Raw genomic sequence first — 17,480 nt, 5'->3', positions numbered from 1 at the left:
AAAATCAGCAGATAAAACCCAACTCTCCTTCCGTTTGACAAATCCAGGGATTCCCAACCTTTATGGAGCTTGTGGTCACCTTTAGAGTTCTGTTGCTGTGTAGTGAGGACAACCACAAAATGGCCACCGCAAGAAGGCTGCTGCAGGAGGTGGAGCCGACTGTAAAGTGGCAGCCACCGTTCACTTTCAGTCATACAATGAAGATCCCAGTGTTTTGATGGCAGCCACCACCAAAACCTACACAGACCATCAAATCTCCAATGGCCAATCAGAAACCTTGCTGGGCAAAAGCCACACCTTGCCCTGACTACTTTCTAAAAATACTGGGGGGGGGGGGGCACCAAGAAAAGAGTCCAGTTGGATGTTATGCTGGGGACACCTGGCATCTAAACAAGGGACTAACCCCACATCGGATGGAATCGAAGAATATTTCTTTGTGCATTGTGTAAAGGAATTATATCCTCCTCTCTTAGAGCTAAGGAGTTTTGTTGGGTTATCCTGGTTGGGAAAGCCTACTGTAAAACACAAAGTGTGGGTTGTGGGAAGATGAGCCGATGTTAAATACCGCTAAGATGCTGGGTCTCATCAGATCTCGAAAGCTAAGCAGGGTCAGTCCTGGGCTCATTATGCACACGTTGGATAATGCACTTTATAAGTAGATTATCCTGTTCTGCACTGGAAAACCCAGCTGCAAAAGCACATTGAAAGTGCATTATCCAATGTGTGCAGAATGGGCCCTCGTTAGTGTTTGGATGAGAGACCACCGTGAAAGAGTAGCTTTGCGGCACAGAGCCAAAGGAAAACCACCTCAGAACGTGTCTTGACTTGAAAACCCCAGGAGATTGCCAGAAGGCAGCTGTGACGGGACAGCACCACCACCAACAAAACATTCAGGCCAGCCCCTAGATGGAGGTATGAAAATTCACCTCAGCTGCAGCAGCAGGAAGTGGGGAAGAAACAGGCCGGAGCAGCTTCCTCTGTAGTTTTCACAGAAATGCCAATATTCTGACAGCAATTTTTAAAAGTCAGTTCAAGGTCGTGTGGGTTTGTGTCAGGGAAGAGAGGCTGCTTTATAGCTTTATGCCATCCATCTTACAGTAATTGATGCTCAGTAAATATCCCCCCCCCAAAAAAAAACTTCCTCAAGCGGCTACCTGTTACACTGGCCAGTTTTGGCTATGGGAAAGAAAAATTGTGTCAGCGGCATATCATAACACCAACTGTTTCCTTTTTCCTTATGATGCAGTTGACAGGCTTTGTTTCACTCGGTTCCAAAGCAATAAAAAACAAATTAAACGAGAATATACGCTTTTCTCCACACAGATACGGAAAGGTGTTTGTTAAAGTACCAGTGGCAAAAGAGATGACCCTCAGGTGATTGACAGAATACAATTCCTCTTAGTACCCAGAATAGGGATGTCGGCCTACAGGTGGGACCTGTTGGTTCCTTGGAATTATAGCTCATCTCCAGGCAACAGAGATCTGTTCCTCCAAAGGAAAGGACTAGAGAGGAGACTCCATAGCATTATACTTTTCTAAATTGGGGTAGAACCTCAGTGTGGCATATGGGGTGTGTGCAATTAAAAAAAAATACACCATTGTTCTATTGCAGCTGTGCAGCTGTTGTTGTTAGTTGCGAAGTCGTGTCCGACCCATCGTGACCCCATGGACAATGATCCCCCAGGCCTTCCTGTCCTCTTCCATTCCCCGGAGTCCATTTAAGCTTGCACTGACTGCTTCAGTGACTCCATCCATCCACCTCATTCTCTGTCGTCCCCTTCTTCTTTTGCCCTCAGTCGCTCCAAGCATTAGGCTCTTCTCCAGGGAGTCCTTCCTTCTCATGAGGTGGCCAAAGTATTTGAGTTTCATCTTCGGGATCTGGCCTTCTAAGGAGCAGTCAGGGCTGATCTCCTCTAGGACTGACTGGTTTGTTCGCCTTGCAGTCCAAGGGACTCGCAAGAGTCTTCTCCAGCACCAGAGTTCAAAAGCCTCAATTCTTTGACGCTGTCCATCAGAAACCTTCCATTTAAATCCTCGTGGTTCAGGTTTTGCACATGCATTCTAGTGTTACTTTGTTGAATGAAAGAGAACTGAAAGGAATGGAGGCAAAGTGCGGGGGGGGGGGGAGAACAATGTTGAAATTGACTTTTTTTTGTAACTGACGAGCAGCTGCAAAGCCCAGATTTCCATATTGTAGAGCAGGGGATTCTCTGCTGTGTTATTGGCCACTGCAGAAGATGGGAAAAAGTCATGTGATCTCATAATAGGGGGGAATATGTTGAGGGGTGCAGATTGCCTGGTAGAATATCAAAATATCAACATCTAGTTGGCCTCCATCATGTATTGCACCTGTACCCTAGGTCCTGATTTTACTCCCACAGGCAGGATTTTTAGAATGGTTTTAGAATTGTTTTAAACTGTGATTTTAATGTATTGTCGGCTATATGTTGCTTACCATAATGAGTCTGCTGTAGCGGAGAGGGCAGTTCATAAATAGGGAGGAATTCTTTCTTTCTTTCTTTCTTTCTTTCTTTCTTTCTTTCTTTCTTTCTTTCTTTCTTTCTTTCTTTCTTTCTTTCTTTCTTTCTTTCTGGGACACTTTGAAAGTCTGACATTCTGGATCTGGGACCTTCCACAAGAGAAACCTTTTCAACTGGTCTGAATAGGCCCAATTTAGTGGGTTTGTCTTTGTGTAGAGTTTATGGAGCAGGAAGACTGTGTCCCATTTACTCTGGGGTCCCCCCTCCAATTTGGATCTATTCAACAGCAGAGATTTGGGCGGGGCAGATGTACCAAGGAGACAAAGGCCATTTCCTCATGCTCAGGTGGAGAGGGTATTAGTTTTATGGCCCACTGCTCCAGTTCAGACCTTTCCTGCATTCCAGTTTGTATACACAGTTTTCTTCATCTCCATGATTGACGTCCCAGAAAGGATTCATTGATTTTTTTAAAAACAAAAAGGTAATTCCCTGTGTCATGCCAACTGCTCATGGTGCTGAGTCATTAGGCACCCAGCAGGATAGAATACCATAGAATCTACCTTCCAAAACAGCCCTTTTCTCCAGGTGAATGGATCTCCGTCATCTGGAGATGAGTTGTAATACCAGATCTTCACTCTGAGCCTGAAAATACTAGGGGGGCATTGCTGGCAATGCACTGGGGACACTCTGGCATTTGAACAAACGTTTATGGTTTAACCATAGAGGTTGAATTTTGCTCAAATGCCAGAGCGTCCCCAGCAACACTCTGACATCACTTCTGGGTCTACAGGGAATGTTATCAGCATGCCAGGATGCTATTGACATCCCAGCTGGTTTTCACACCATTTTTTCCACCTGCTGGTCAGTGGGGCCTGGTATCCTAGAAATGGATGCACCTGCCCTTCTGGTTAAAAAGGTAAATATTAAAGGTATCCCCTGTGCAAGCACTGGGTCATGTCTGACCCTTGGGGTGACGCCCTCCAGCGTTTTCATGGCAGACTCAATACGGGGTGGTTTGCCAGTGCCTTCCCCACTGCCCTTCTGGTAGTTCTGTATTTACCTGCTGTTGGAACTGTTGTGTCTGTGGACATTTGGAGACTGGGGGCTTGGGAGCTCAGTTTGAAGTCCGAAACTCTTGCTAAGGATTCATGAAAAGAGACCCATCACAGGCCTCCGTTAATGACCGATCACACGACTCGTCAGGAACCATGAATGTGTATAGAAGTTTCCCGGTTCTGATTGTTGGTATTCACTATTTCTGGTTCCAGTCAAATTGTCTGGTTGTTGGAGCTGAGTGTCCGTGTCTTACCGAACCCATGGATCTAATAAGAACGGAAATCACTTGTTCATTCTCTCTCTCTCTGAGACGGCTCTGCAGATTTAGTTGCAGAACTTATTTGTTTCAGTAGTGGCCGTAGCTAGATTATACCTGTGCATGAAGTTGACCATATGCGCAGTCAGACTGTGAGTACAGTAGCGGCTCCTCCAGGGCACAGGTTACTTCCAGGATCTCAGAGCTGAGAAAGGTCTCCCCCAGCACCTGTCCCTTGAGAGCTATTTCTCTGGGGAGATCAGAGATTGAACTTGGACCCCTGATAACACAAGAGTGGGCTCTCCTCTGATACATGACCCTTTCTAAACCCTGTAACAAGTAGTAAAAATATGGTAAATTTAGTCCTGCTCTTTTCTACAGTTGCACCTGTTTGAGGAAAGGTATCTGGTGATGCTTCCATTGTCGGACGAGGCTTGGAAACGGCCGCTTTGAGATAGGGCCCTGTTCCTATGGCAACCATTTTGTTGTTGGCTATACTCCCAGGCGGCCATTTTGTGTACTCAACCTTTGAATAGCGCCCGCAGGGTTGAGCAGTCTGAGTCACACTTCAGGTCAATAGAACAGAAGGTGTCACTTGCCAGTCAGCTGCCTGGCAGGTTGAACGTACGAACTCTCAGTGCAAGATCAAGCTGCCATGCAGGGAACCTTTGTTTGATGTGCTAGACAGCTTTTCAAAGGCCCAGCCAGAACGACAGCCCATTCAGTCACCAGCCAAGAAACCACCAACATGTTTGCTCTGAAGGAGACATTGATTTAGTTGACATTTTTATCGCCTTGACTTAAAACAAAAACAAGAGGCAGCTCCCAGTATCATCTAGCCAGGACTGGTTAGCAAAGGCAGTGTGATATAGTGGTTAGGAACTGGGATACCCTGGTTCGAATCCCCATTCTACTATGGAAGCCTTGGGCCAGTCATGCGTTCTCAGCCTGACCTAGCTCTCAAGGTTGTCGTGAGGAGAAAACGGAGGAGAGAAGAATGAGGAAAGCCGCTTCAGGGAAAAAACCAGGGGGTGGAAATAAAGGAAATAAATACATAAATAAATGCCGGGGGTGGAAATAAAGGAAATAAATACATAAATAAATGCCAAAGACAACCATTAAAGTTATATTAAAACCCCACAGCTGATGCAGTAGTTAAAACTTGTCTATTGGCTTGGAAATACAAAAGGTAATGAACTCAAGATAGTGGAGAGGCAACATCAAGATACTAAAATACAGACAACTAACCCTTGAAGGCCAGCAAGAGGCATTGCCCAGTCCCAGAAGATCATAGATACATGGGGAAATTCCTAGATTGTCATTGATGGTGGCATTTTTCTGGACATTTTTTCCCTCTTCAATTTCTTATTGGTGAGGGTTTACCTGCTGTCGCTGGGTAAATGGCAATGCCACCTGAGCCGACAGGAGGAAGTGACTCTATGGATCTAGCATTGAGAGACATGGTGGCTATTTGTTTCTATTTGTTTTCACTCTGTAGATGCTCAGAGGCAGGTAACATCTTTTCAAACCTTTTTACCCACCTGTGACGCCACTGCCTTGCGGTGTTTAACGCAAAACGCTGAAATTCCAAAAGGGCGACTTGATTTCTTTTAAAAGAGAGGAGAAAAAGAGAGAAATCCCTCTTTTAGAAAAGAAAAAGAAAAGCAGAGAGAATAAGAAGAATTGATGGCTCTATTTCAAAAAGTCGATTTAGGAACAAGAAATCCCCCTCGCCAAAACACTACTACTTCCATTGACCACTGAGAAAGATAAGAGTTGACCAGAAGTTTAATTACAGAATTTGCAGAATGTATCTGCTTTGGAAGCATTCAAGAGGTATGATATGTTGTTAGGCCTTGGGGAGATTGGAGATGAGTCCCCTCTGGGTGTCTCATGTAGGGTAACAGTTCTACTGCTCTGGAGACCTGGATATCTCCTAGAATTACAGCTGATCTCTAGACTACAGAGATCAGCTCCCCTGGAGAAAATGGCTGCTTTGAAGAATGGACTCTATGGCCCCTCCCCTTTCTAGGCTCCACCCTCTGATCTCCTGGAAATTCCTAATCCAGTGTTGGCGACCCTACATGTAAAAACCCTACATGGAACAACCATCACCCTTTTCTATATAGCTACGGATTTTGTTAGCAGTGCGATGGACCCTTCCCAGGTAAGGACAGCCCTGTCTTTCACTCCTCCCTCCCAGGTCACTGAATTCCCTTTCAATCACTAAGAACAAGGAAATGGGCACAGCCTCTGTTTGATCCAGGAAAAGGGCAGCAAATATTTCCTCTTGGCCCAAGTCATCCCTCAGGTTCTCTCCCCCCAGAATAGCCCTGGGAAGTCCCTGCCCACATCTCGGAGGGTATAAAAGACTCAGCCACTCCATACGTAACACAGCCTGAGCTCAGGATGGCAGGTGAACTTTTGAAATCCCCCCCCTCAGCCTAGTCTACCTCACAGAATCGTCGTAAGGATAAAGTAGGGAAGGGTGGAGTATGATACAGCCCTGAGCTTGTTGGAGGATAATTGGGATAGAAATATGGCATAGAATTGGAGAGAAGGTCCCTGTGCGAAGGGGACGGGATGTCAACTACCGGTCCAAAACCTCATGTTTTTGTGTCTTTCCCCCCGCAGAGATGAAGCTAATCGTCTGTTTGCTGGGCCTCTTGGGGGCATTGACCCTCTTGCCGTCCTCCAGATGTTTGCCAGATGGTAATTCCTCCTCTTCCTCTTACCTTTTCAACACTGTCTAGTATATGCTGTGGGTTTTAAGAAGCGAGCTCTTGAAGTCATCTCCTTAAAGACAGAGACTATATCAACCAAAGCGTTGGAGTGAAAGCGATTTCTCAGGAACCAGCTTTGCTCTTCAGGCCAACAATTTTTGAAACCAACAGCTGCAAAACTGAGACATCATTCTGGAAACGGGAAAGAATTTATTAAACTCCCCAAAGGAGGGGACTTTTATAACTTGGGTGGGGGCAGTGATGGGTGGATATTAGTGTTGCCACCTTTGGATTGGGGGAATTTCTGAAGACTTAGGGGTGTATCCATGGGTTGGGTGGCAAAGTAAAAGACTAATTCTTAAAAAGCCAAAATAAGGGAATGAGTATCTTGTTCTAATAGGCCATTGTAACATTCGTCTGAACCCTCCCCTTCCCTTCATTTCCCTTTAATTTCTAGACCGCCCCTCCCTGCAAGCAGGTTGCAGGCAATTTACAACAACAATTTAAATATTCAATTTGGTTTAATTTATTTAATATGGTCATAGACCAGAAAGTTTCCAGGGTGCAAACATAAAAAACACATTGAGTTCTATGGAAGTGAGCCAAAGATCTGCTAAATCATACAAAAATGTTATATATTCAGTGATACATAAGAAAAAAGGTTGATCAAATAATGTGGTAAACAAGAATACCATTGAGAAACACCTGAAATATTCCACAGGCTTTGAGAAACCCCAGAAATGGCGCAATCATGCAGAATATGGTTGGGAAGCAAAGCTGTGGACACGCCCACCCGGGGCCCTTTCTGATTTATGGATCTGCTGCTAGGAAATAGTCCCCGTCTTATTCCTCTGTAGTCCTGCTGCAAACTAACTTCACATTTCTTCCCCTCTTCCATTTCAAAGTCCTTGCTTCTGAAACACTGTCCCTTCCTACTCTTCTGAGCTACATTCAAGAAGCCAAGGAGATGGTGGACGAAGCGTACAAGTTCTCACGGGAGAGGTGAGGTTCCTTATCGTGAAGAGGTGTGGAAGAGGTTTCTTTCCTTATGCTGTGCTAGTACTAGACCATCAAATCGCAAACGGGCAACTGTTTGGCCATGGACCACTGATGTGATTCAGACAGGCTCCTCTGATGTTCCTCTCGCCTCCTCTTTTCAGAGCAAAGGAAGAATTGGGGAAGAATCACATCAGCCCATCGGACTTCCTGAAACATCTCAAGGAGCCGGTGGCAAAGACCAGGGAAGCGATGCGCTGTGCAGCTTACCAGGACACCGTTTTCAGCCTTCTAGGAAAGAAACTGAAAAAACTTTGGCATCATCAGTTCAACATCACAGGTATTGCGATTAATGGAGCGAAAGCTTTCATTGCTAAAATTCAGGGCCTTGAGGACTAGGCTTTTCTTACATTCCCCCAAAATAGCTGTGCTTCAAAAAAAGGAAGAACAAGAGTTGGTTCTTAAATGCCGCTTTTCTCTCCCCGAAGGAGTCTCAAAGCGGCTTACAATTGCCTTCCCTTTCTTCTTCCCACAACAGACACCCTGTGAGGGAGTTGAGGCTGAGAGAGCCCTGATATTACTGAAGAAGAAGAGTTGGTTCTTAAATGCCGCTTTTCTCTACCCAAAGGAGTCTCAAAGCGCTGGGGATCTCCTGCTATAACCAATTCTTCTTCTTCTTCTTCTTCTTCTTCTTCTTCTTCTTCTTCTTCTTCTTCTTCTTCTTCTTCTTCTTCTTCTTCTTCTTCTTCTTCTTCTTCTTCTTCAATCTTATTAAGAATTTCACAGAGTCTTTTAAAGGTAATCTTTATAAGTCGTCAATGCCAAGCATCCTTTCCTAAATATTTATTTTTTTCTTAGATTTTAGCCCACCTCCGGAGATTCGTGGTGGGTTATAATATATAAAAAAATCCCCATAAAATGTCATAAAACCCTAAACCAAAGCAGACAAAAACATGAGCTAAAATAAGATAAGATTGGCGGCATAATCCCCTTCCCCATCCCAGAAGCCATCCTCCCCCCCCCCCCCCCAGATGGGATACGTTGGATGTTCCTGCATAGCCTGAGGAGGGTCCCCTTTTTCTTTGCCCCAAACTCAACCAAAGACCCGGTGGAAGAGCTCCATTTTACAGGCTCTGCGGAACTCTGGAAGGAGAGGCTGTTAACATGGACTTTTGCTTGACACAATCGTTTAGATGTGCTCAGCGACACCCAGAAGGAAATAATCTCCAGAGCCACAGGATGTGACTATCTCACCCGGCCGATTAGATGTCCGGAAAAGAGCACTTACCGGACCATCACTGGAGAATGCAACAACAGGTGGGGAGATGGGTCACGTGAGATTTTATTTTATTGCATTTATTTCCAAACCTTTAGCTTGCCCATCCCAGGGGGCTCAGGCCAGGTTATAAGACGCTCAGCTCCAGGGCTCTCTGCCATTTGTATACTGCCCCATCCTATCGGCTTGGGCGGTTAGCAACATTATAAAACCATGCAGGAGCAAACCATACAATAACAGCCTTGCATTAAAACCCACCTCCTAATATTAATTTCCTCTAGGGACTTTCAAAGGGGTCCCTCTAGGGGTCCTGGTCAAGGCCAGTTTTATCTCCCTGGGGCCTGGAGCACTCTGGGCAGATTTAAAATGCCTGATTGTAATGCTTTTTTTTTGGCGGGGGGAAGGATAAGGGAGGAGGCAGGCTCCAAGCTCTCTAAAGGAAAACAGTTTTTCTCTTGTCCTCTTAAGAGCCAGCAGGCAAGATGGCTGACGAATCTCCTTGATTAGTGAGTTCCATAACAGGGCATAGTCACTGAGAAAGCTCTAGGTCTTAATGAGACACTCTGTGCCTATGCCATGGACAGAGCTTCAAGCCCTGTGGGGAAGAGGGCTACGCAAGGGAAAGGCTCCCAAACTAATCTCCCTCCCTTTATGTCCTAGGAAGCACCCACACTATGGAGCATCCAACCACGCCTATGCCCGCTGGCTGCCACCCGAATACGAGGATGGCTTATCTCTTCCCCAGGGCCTCATTGAGGGGAAGCTTTATAATGGATATGCTCTCCCACTGGTAAGTGCCGAACGATGCCATCCTAAGCTGATTTGGAAGATGAGTTCTTTTTTACACCCTGCTTTCCACTACCCTAAGGAGCCTCAAAGTGGCTGACAATTGCCTTCCCTTCCTTGGTGGTCTCTCCTCTGAGCAGAGATCCTGCTTAGCTTCCAAGATCTTATCAGATCAGGCTAGATCATGGAATCATAGAGTTGGAAGGGGCCAGACAGGCCATCTAGTACCACCCCCTGCTCAAGGCAGGATCAGCCTAAAGCATTAATAGAATCATAGAGTTGGAAGGGGCCAGACAGGCCATCTAGTCCCGCCCCCTGCTCAAGGCAGGATCAGCCTAAAGCATTAATAGAACCATGGAAGGGTTCCAGACAGGCCATCTAGTCCAACCCCCTGCTCAATGCAGGATCAGCCTAAAGCATCCACGATAAGTAGCTGTCCAGCTGCTGATTGAAGATGGCTAGGGGATCTCAACACTTCCTAGGAAGCTGACTCCCCTGCTGAACTACTCTGATGGTGAAATTCCCCCTCCCCATATCTGTCCTCTGCTGCCAACAGGAACCACGCCCTGCCCTTTCCCAAGTGACCACCTTCAAATACTTAAATACAGGAGTCATGTCCACTCTCAACCTCCTCTTCTCCAGGCTGAACATTCCCAAATCCCTCAGCCTTTCCTCCTAGGGCTTGGTCCCTTGGCCCCAGATCATCCTCGTTGCTCTCCTCTGAACCCTCTCCATTTTGTCCAGGCCCTTTTTGAAGTGAGGTTGCCAGAACTGCACACAAGACTCCAGATGGCTCTGGGACCGTATTTGATGGCTCTTGGGTGCTTCTTCACAGGTTCGGGAAGTCTCCAATAAGATCATTACCACCACCAACGAGAATAGCACCGATGACCAGGAACGCTCCCTGGCTTTCATGCACTACGGCCAGTGGCTTGACCATGACATGGATCTGGCACCTATGACGCAAACCAACGTCGAGGATAAAGAAGCCCACTGTGGCACCAGTTGCAAATATGCACCTCCATGCTTCCCTATTAAGGTAACCAACATTTCTGCATTGGAGATTCTCAGGGGGAAAGGAAAATGTTTTGAGGAAACCATGGGAGAAATTGGAGGAGGCCTATTGGGGGTGCCTGGGATGTCACCGTCTCAGCTCACTCCCTGCCAAATCCCTGGAGCAATTTTACTACCTAAAAAAATGGACCCATTAGAAAAAAAGGATAGGAATAGAATGAATGAATGAATGAATGAATGAATGAATGAATGAATGAATGAATGAATGAATGAATGAATGGATGGATGAATGGATGAGTGGATGAGTGGATGAGTGGATGAGTGGATGGATGGATGAATGAATTAGTGGATAGATGGATGGATGGATGGATGGATGGATGGATGGATGAATGAATGAATGAATGAATGAATGAATGAATGAATGAATGAATGGATGGATGGATGGATGGATGGATGGATGAGTGGATGGATGAGTGGATGAGTGGATGAGTGGATGAGTGGATGAGTGGATGGATGGATGGATGGATGGATGGATGGATGGATGGATGGATGGATGATTTGGCCTTCTGCTCCCTTTATTTGCTAGGTTAATGCTAGGTGTGAACTGGGTTCAGCCACTGCCGGTGAAGAATGGCGTGTCATGTCTTCTGGAATGGAAGTTGTGACTGTTCAGCCAGTTTTAGAGTGCTGCCTCAAACCCATCTGAAGAGTTGACATGCTTTGATTCGTTACAATCTTCTCGACTGTTTCCAACAGTTCCCTCCTGGAGATCCACGAATGCCTGAGCCAGGAGTCTGCATGCCCTTCATTCGGACTGCCCCGGTGTGTAATCCCAAATCGTTAATCCGCGAGCAACTCAACGCAATCACCTCCTACCTTGACGCGAGCATGGTGTATGGGAGCGAAGACGCTTTGGCCAGGAGTCTGCGAAACACAACCAACTCCCTGGGCTTGATGGCCCTCAACCAGAACTTCACAGACGGAGGGCTGGGTCTGCTGCCCTTTGAGAACAATTCCAAAAGTCTCTGTCTGTACACAAACAGGACTGATAACATCCCTTGTTTTAAAGCAGGTATTGAAATGAGAAGAATGTAGGGGAGATGCACTTCTGTGTAGCCATGCGTGTGAATGAGATCTTGGGGTATTTGTGGGCTGTAAGCTAAATATGAGCAGACAGTGTGATGTGGTGGTAAAGAAGGCGAATGTACAGTCTTGGACTGTATCAACAGAGGCATCACATCAGAATCATAAACTGTCATAGTCCCACTGTCTACTGCATTCATCAATTTCCTTTCTAGTTTGGTGACTCCTACTAATTTAAATTGCCTGAAATTTGGGGGGGGGGAATTGGGGGAATTAGAGGTACAGTTTCTGTTTGGCCCCTGGAAGGTCCCACATTCAATCCCCAGCATCTCCAGTTAGAAGGACCAAGCAGGAGGAGATGTGAAAGACCTCAGCCTGAGATGTTGAAGAGAGGCTGCCGGTCTGAGTAGACAGTACTGACCTTAATGGATGAAGGGCCTGATTCAGTATTAGGCACTTTGAAGGAGGGGCGTGGATCAGTGGTAAAGCACCTGCCTGACAGGCGGAAGGTCCCAAGTTCTATCCCTGGTATCTCCAGCTGAAAGACCAAGCATATTCCATTTTGTGATCTGTACAATCCATTCTGCAGGGGACAAGCGAGTGACTGAAAATCTGGGCTTGACCGTCATCCACACATTGTTTGTCCGGGAACATAACCGCATAGCTACGGAGCTGAAGCGGCTGAACCCCCACTGGGATGGAGAGAAGCTCTATCAGGAGGCCCGGAAGATCATTGGCGCTATGAATCAGGTATCCACCATCCTCCCAGCTCAAAGGGCTCTTCTGCCCTTGTTTTGCTCAGGAATCTGGTTTGTCTGTGCATTCCTCCCAATGAACATATGCAAAGGCCCTTACTCCTGTGAACCTTTTCCCAGCTTGGTGTGGGGGTTAAGAGTAACAGCTTCTAATCTGGAGAGCCGGGTTTCATAGAATCATAGAATAATAGAGTTGGAAGGGACCTCATGGGTCATCTAGTCCAACCCCTTGCACCATGCAGGACACTCACATCCCAATCGCTCATCCACTGTAACCTGCCACCCCCTTGAGCCTTCACAGAATCAGCCTCTCCATCAGATGGCTCTCCAGCCTCTGCTTAAAAATTTCTGAAGATGGAGAACCCACCACCTCCTGAGGAAGCCTGTTCCACTGAGAAACCCCTCAGTTCCCCACTCCTCCACATGCAGTCAGCTGGGGGACTTTGGGGCAGTCAGTTCTCTCAGAGCTCTCTCAGACCCACCTGCCTCACTGGGTGTCCATTGTGGGGAGAGGAAGGGAAAGGTGATTGTTAGCTGCTCTGAGACTCCTTCGGGTAGTGAAAATGAAAGTCAAAGTTTATTGTTACGGTTGTTCAGATCAAGCTGATTGGGTAGTGAAAAACAGGGTGCAAACACCAACTCTTCTTCTCCCCCTTCTTGTAGGTTGTTGCACTGGCTCACAGACATCTCTGACGTCTCTTTTTTCTCTCTTATCTCTCAGGTTTCTCCCCATTATCCAAGCTCTATACTTTGAGCTTCTCAGGGTAGCTATTTCTCTCTACTTCTCTGAAAAGCACCATGAACAGAGCAGTTACGACTTTAACCGTGCCTCCCGGGTTCCATTGCAGGTGATCACATTCCGGGACTACCTGCCGCTCTTGATGGGCAATGGGTTTAACAGACATTTGCCGCTGTACAAGGGCTACGACCGCACTGTGGATCCCACCGTCGCCAACGTGTTCTCCCTCGCCTTCCGATTCGGCCACGGGAGCATCCCGCCCATGGTGCCCCGTTTGGGCGCAGACTTCCGACCGCTGGTTCCTTATCCCTACGTCCCGCTTCATCTCACCTTCTTCGCGTCGTGGAGGATCATACGGGAAGGTGAGCGTGGGCTCGTGGCCTTCGTCCCGGCAGGACGGCAGACCTCCGTGCAGAAATGTCCTTACGAAATCTTGACGGAGAGGGTCAGTGTGCATTCTGGAAAGAGCAGCACCAGGAACTGAAGAAGCGCTTTCTTTAACACGCTGCTGTTTGCATAGGGGGCAGGTTTCACACTTGTGTTGCTGCGGTGGTGGCACCGATTGGGAAAATGGATAAATGTGTCTGTGTTAGTCTCATGGCAGACTAGGTCATGATTACAGTGACTCAGTACAAGGGGGCGATGAACTGGGCATAATTTCGCCCTCTCGTTCCTTTCTGTTCCAGGTGGCATCGACCCTCTCCTGCGTGGTTTGCTGGTCGACCAATCCAAGCTGATGAAGCAGAACCAAATGATGGTTGAGGAGATCCAAGAACGGCTTTTCGAGCAAGTGGAAGAGATAGGCCTCGACCTGGCATCTCTGAACCTGCAGCGGGGAAGAGATCACGGCCTGCCAGGTAGAGCGGAGCCGCGTCACTTACATGCTTTGGCCTGGTCCTTTTGTCATCATATTATTTTGGACTCATCCCAATTCCCCAAGCATTGAGACGTTCTGGGGCAACAGACAGAGCTCCACTGGGAGGAGGGAGAACACAAGCATGCACAAATGGTGCATACGTGATTTCTCTGTAATAGTTGAGGAGGTAATAAGGGAAGAAGCCCAAATGTGTAGAATTTTTCTCTTTACTCTGGTCAGGAGAGGGCAGGGTTAGACAAACACATCCTCCTGTGTTTGATTCCCATCTATTGTTTATATATAGCCTTCTACATTTGCTTGGTGAGGGAAAAGCAGAGTCATTTCACAGGCAAGGCTGAATATTATGCTATCTGCAGTTCTGGATGATAGATTTTGAGGGATATCCCCTGAAGATAAAGTGTAAGGAAGAAAGCATTTCAAAAAACATCCCTTATAATGCAAAGGGCAGGAGAACAGTACCAGCTCAAATTCTCTCTTCTATACAGGCATCAAAGGTATGGGAGATGACCCCACTCTTTCACACTTGGTTACTGTGCATCTGAACTCACCTAGAGAGAGGGAAGTTTAACAGTCACTTCTTGTCCTTCCAGGGACAGGAAGAGCCAGCTTGGTGTAGTGGTTAGGGGTGCAGACTTCTAATCTGGCGAGCCGGGTTTGAATCTGTGCTCCCCCACATGCAGCCAGCTGGGTGACCTTGGGCTCACCACAGCACTGAGAAAGCTGCTCTGACCAAGCAGAAACATCAGGGCTCTCTCAGCCTCCCCCACCCACCCCACAAGGTGTCTGTTGTGGGGAGAGGAAAGGGAAGGTGACTGTAAGCCGCTTTGAGACTCCTTCGGGCAAAGAAAAGCGGCATATAAGAACCAACTCTTCTTCTTCTTCAGTAATATCAGGGCTTTCTCAACCTCACCTCCCCCACAGGGTGTCTGTTATGGGGAGAGGAAGGGGAAGGCGATTGTAAGCTGGAAAGGGAGGTGACTGTAAGCCGCTTTGAGACTCCTTCGGGTAGAGAAAAGCAGCATATAAGAACCAACTCTTCTTCTTCTTCAGTAATATCAGAGCTCTCTCAGCCTCACCTCCCCCACAGGGTGTCTGTTATGGGGAGAGGAAGGGGAAGGCGATTGTAAGCTGGAAAGGGAAGGTGACTGGAAGCCGCTTTGAGACTTTGGGGTAGAGAAAAGCGGCATAGAATAACCAACTTTTCTTCTTCTTCTTCTTCTTCTTCTTCTTCTTCTTCTTCTTCTTCTTCTTCTTCTTCTTCTTCTTCAGGGTACAATGCTTGGAGGCGGTTCTGTGGCCTCTCCCAACCGCGCAACGAGGCTGAACTTGCGGCCGTGATGAACAACTCTAAACTGGCAAAGAAGTTCATTGAGCTTTACGGGACGCCGGATAATATCGACCTCTGGATTGGGTCGATGGCCGAGCCCTTTGTCCCCAACGGGAGGGTGGGCCCGCTCCTTGAATGCCTCATCGGGAAGCAGTTTCGAATCGTCCGAGATGGCGATCGGTGGGTTGACGTCCAAGTCTCAAGCACAGGGATTCCCAACCCGGAGTCCGCAAATCCAACAAATCCAATCGTTATCATTATCAATAATAATAATAATCATAACAATGTGGCTCTGTGAGAGAAGCCCCATGACCATTGTAAGTCATGCTCACAGGGAACGCCAGTGTTGCAAGGAAGCTCCTCCAAACAGTGTGAGCGTCCTCCAAGAGGGGATTTTCCCTGGGTGGATTTAATTTGTGGAACATTTTAAGAACAGAACGTGTCACATCTGCCCAGAGGAATGGGAAGGCGACTGTAAGCCGCTTTGAGCCTCCTTCACGTAGGGAAAAGCGGCATATAAGAACCAACTCTTCTTCTTCTTCAGTAATATCAGGGCTCTTTCAGCCTCGCCCACCTCACAGGGTGTCTGTTGTGGGGAGAGGAAAGGGAAGGCGACTGTAAGCTGCTTTGAGCCTCCTTCGGGTAGGAAAAAGCGGCATATAAGAACCAACTCTTCTTCTTCTCCTTCATCTCCCGATAGTCGCCTGTAGTCAACTTGTTGTTCTTCAAGGTGGCAGATAGTGATTTATGTACCTTGCTGTTCTGTGTCAAAGCAGGATTTGGTATTGGGGGTGGTATTCTACCCCTGGGGCCCTTGTTTATACTTGCAGATTTTTGAAAAACAAGTTTCTAGCCCCTAAGAGCCAAACGTAAGTTTCAGTGAAAATGTGAATCATGTCTGGAGACCTTCTAAGAAGGTTGAACTTGGTGCATGTCCATCTGCCCCAGCCATCAGTAACTGGCTTTCTCAGTGATTAGCAGCAGAGTGAGCTATAAGGATGAAGAAAGCTGGCAGCGTAAAGGCAATTAACTTCTCCCCCTTTCCCCTCTGCCACACTTCCTTTGCTTGCAGGTTCTGGTGGGAGAACTCTGGTGTTTTTACTCCTCAGCAACGCCGTATTCTGAGCCGGGCATCACTGTCCCGCATCATTTGTGACAACACACACATCAAAGAAGTACCCATGGATGTTTTCAAGAGGAGTCAGTATCCCAGAGATTTTGTGAACTGCAATCAAGTCGTGGGAGTTGACCTTTCAGCTTGGAAAGAGAAGAATGAGGATGGCAGGAAAGGCAACTGACTTTGCACTCTGATTTGATGTTGAGACAGAACTCAGGAGAGCCAGCTTGGTATAGTGGTTAGGAGTGTGGACTTATAATCTGGCATGCCGGGTTTGATTCTGAACTCCCCCACATGCAGCCAGCTGACCTTGGGCTTGCCATGGCCCTGATAAAACTGTTCTGATCAAGCAGTGATATCAGGGCTCTCTCAGCCTCACCCACCTCACAGGGTGTCTGTTGTGAGGAGAGGAAGGGAAGGTGATTGTAAGCCACTTTGAGCCTCCTTCAGGTAGAGAAAAGCAGCATATAAGAACCAACTCTTCTTCTTCTTCTTCTTCTTCTTCTTCTTCTTCTTCTTCTTCGCCACAAAATGGGCTTTCCACAGTTCAGCCCTATGAATATCCGAAGCCCCAGTAGATATGGACCAAGTGGCTTTTCATCAGCAAAATATGAACACAGTAGTGAGTCCTATGCACCTGAGACTGGATGAATTGATTTTTTTCCCCCTTGTGAGGTTGACCCCAGGTACCTGTGTCGGGGATGCCGCTCGGTGGTAGATCATCTCATTGGCGTGCAGAAGGTCCCAGGTTCAATCCCGGGCTTCACCACCTAAAAGGGTCAGGTCCCAAGTTCAATGGGAAAGACCTCTGCTGGAACTCCTGGAGGGATGCTGGCAGTCTGAGTAGGCAATTCTGGCCTTGAAGGACCAATGGTCCCATACAGTAGCTTCATATGTTCACGTAATCTTTCATTTTTAGATATTAGAAATTAAAGACACTGTTGGAAGGAAGACCATGCCCCGTTATTGTTCCCCAGGGTGAAGAGCTATTGAGC

At 47.2% G+C, this 17,480-nt stretch overlaps 1 protein-coding gene across 1 annotated transcript; it reads left to right on the top strand.

Moving 5' to 3' along the window:
- The first annotated feature begins 1,416 nt into the window (after nucleotides 1-1,416).
- Nucleotides 1,417-16,666, top strand: MPO (myeloperoxidase). The gene is made up of 14 exons (XM_077312555.1): nucleotides 1,417-1,430; nucleotides 5,291-5,304; nucleotides 6,427-6,504; nucleotides 7,421-7,517; nucleotides 7,676-7,851; nucleotides 8,705-8,828; nucleotides 9,448-9,577; nucleotides 10,409-10,612; nucleotides 11,344-11,659; nucleotides 12,260-12,420; nucleotides 13,274-13,526; nucleotides 13,851-14,021; nucleotides 15,311-15,548; nucleotides 16,441-16,666. The coding sequence occupies exons 1-14, from the start codon at nucleotides 1,417-1,419 to the stop codon at nucleotides 16,664-16,666; spliced, it is 2,202 nt and encodes a 733-aa protein (XP_077168670.1).
- Nucleotides 16,667-17,480: the final 814 nt, after the last annotated feature.

Source organism: Paroedura picta, chromosome 15 (genome assembly GCF_049243985.1).
Source record: "Paroedura picta isolate Pp20150507F chromosome 15, Ppicta_v3.0, whole genome shotgun sequence".
Lineage (NCBI taxonomy): Eukaryota > Metazoa > Chordata > Lepidosauria > Squamata > Gekkonidae > Paroedura > Paroedura picta.
This window is presented reverse-complemented; position numbering and strand designations above follow the sequence as displayed.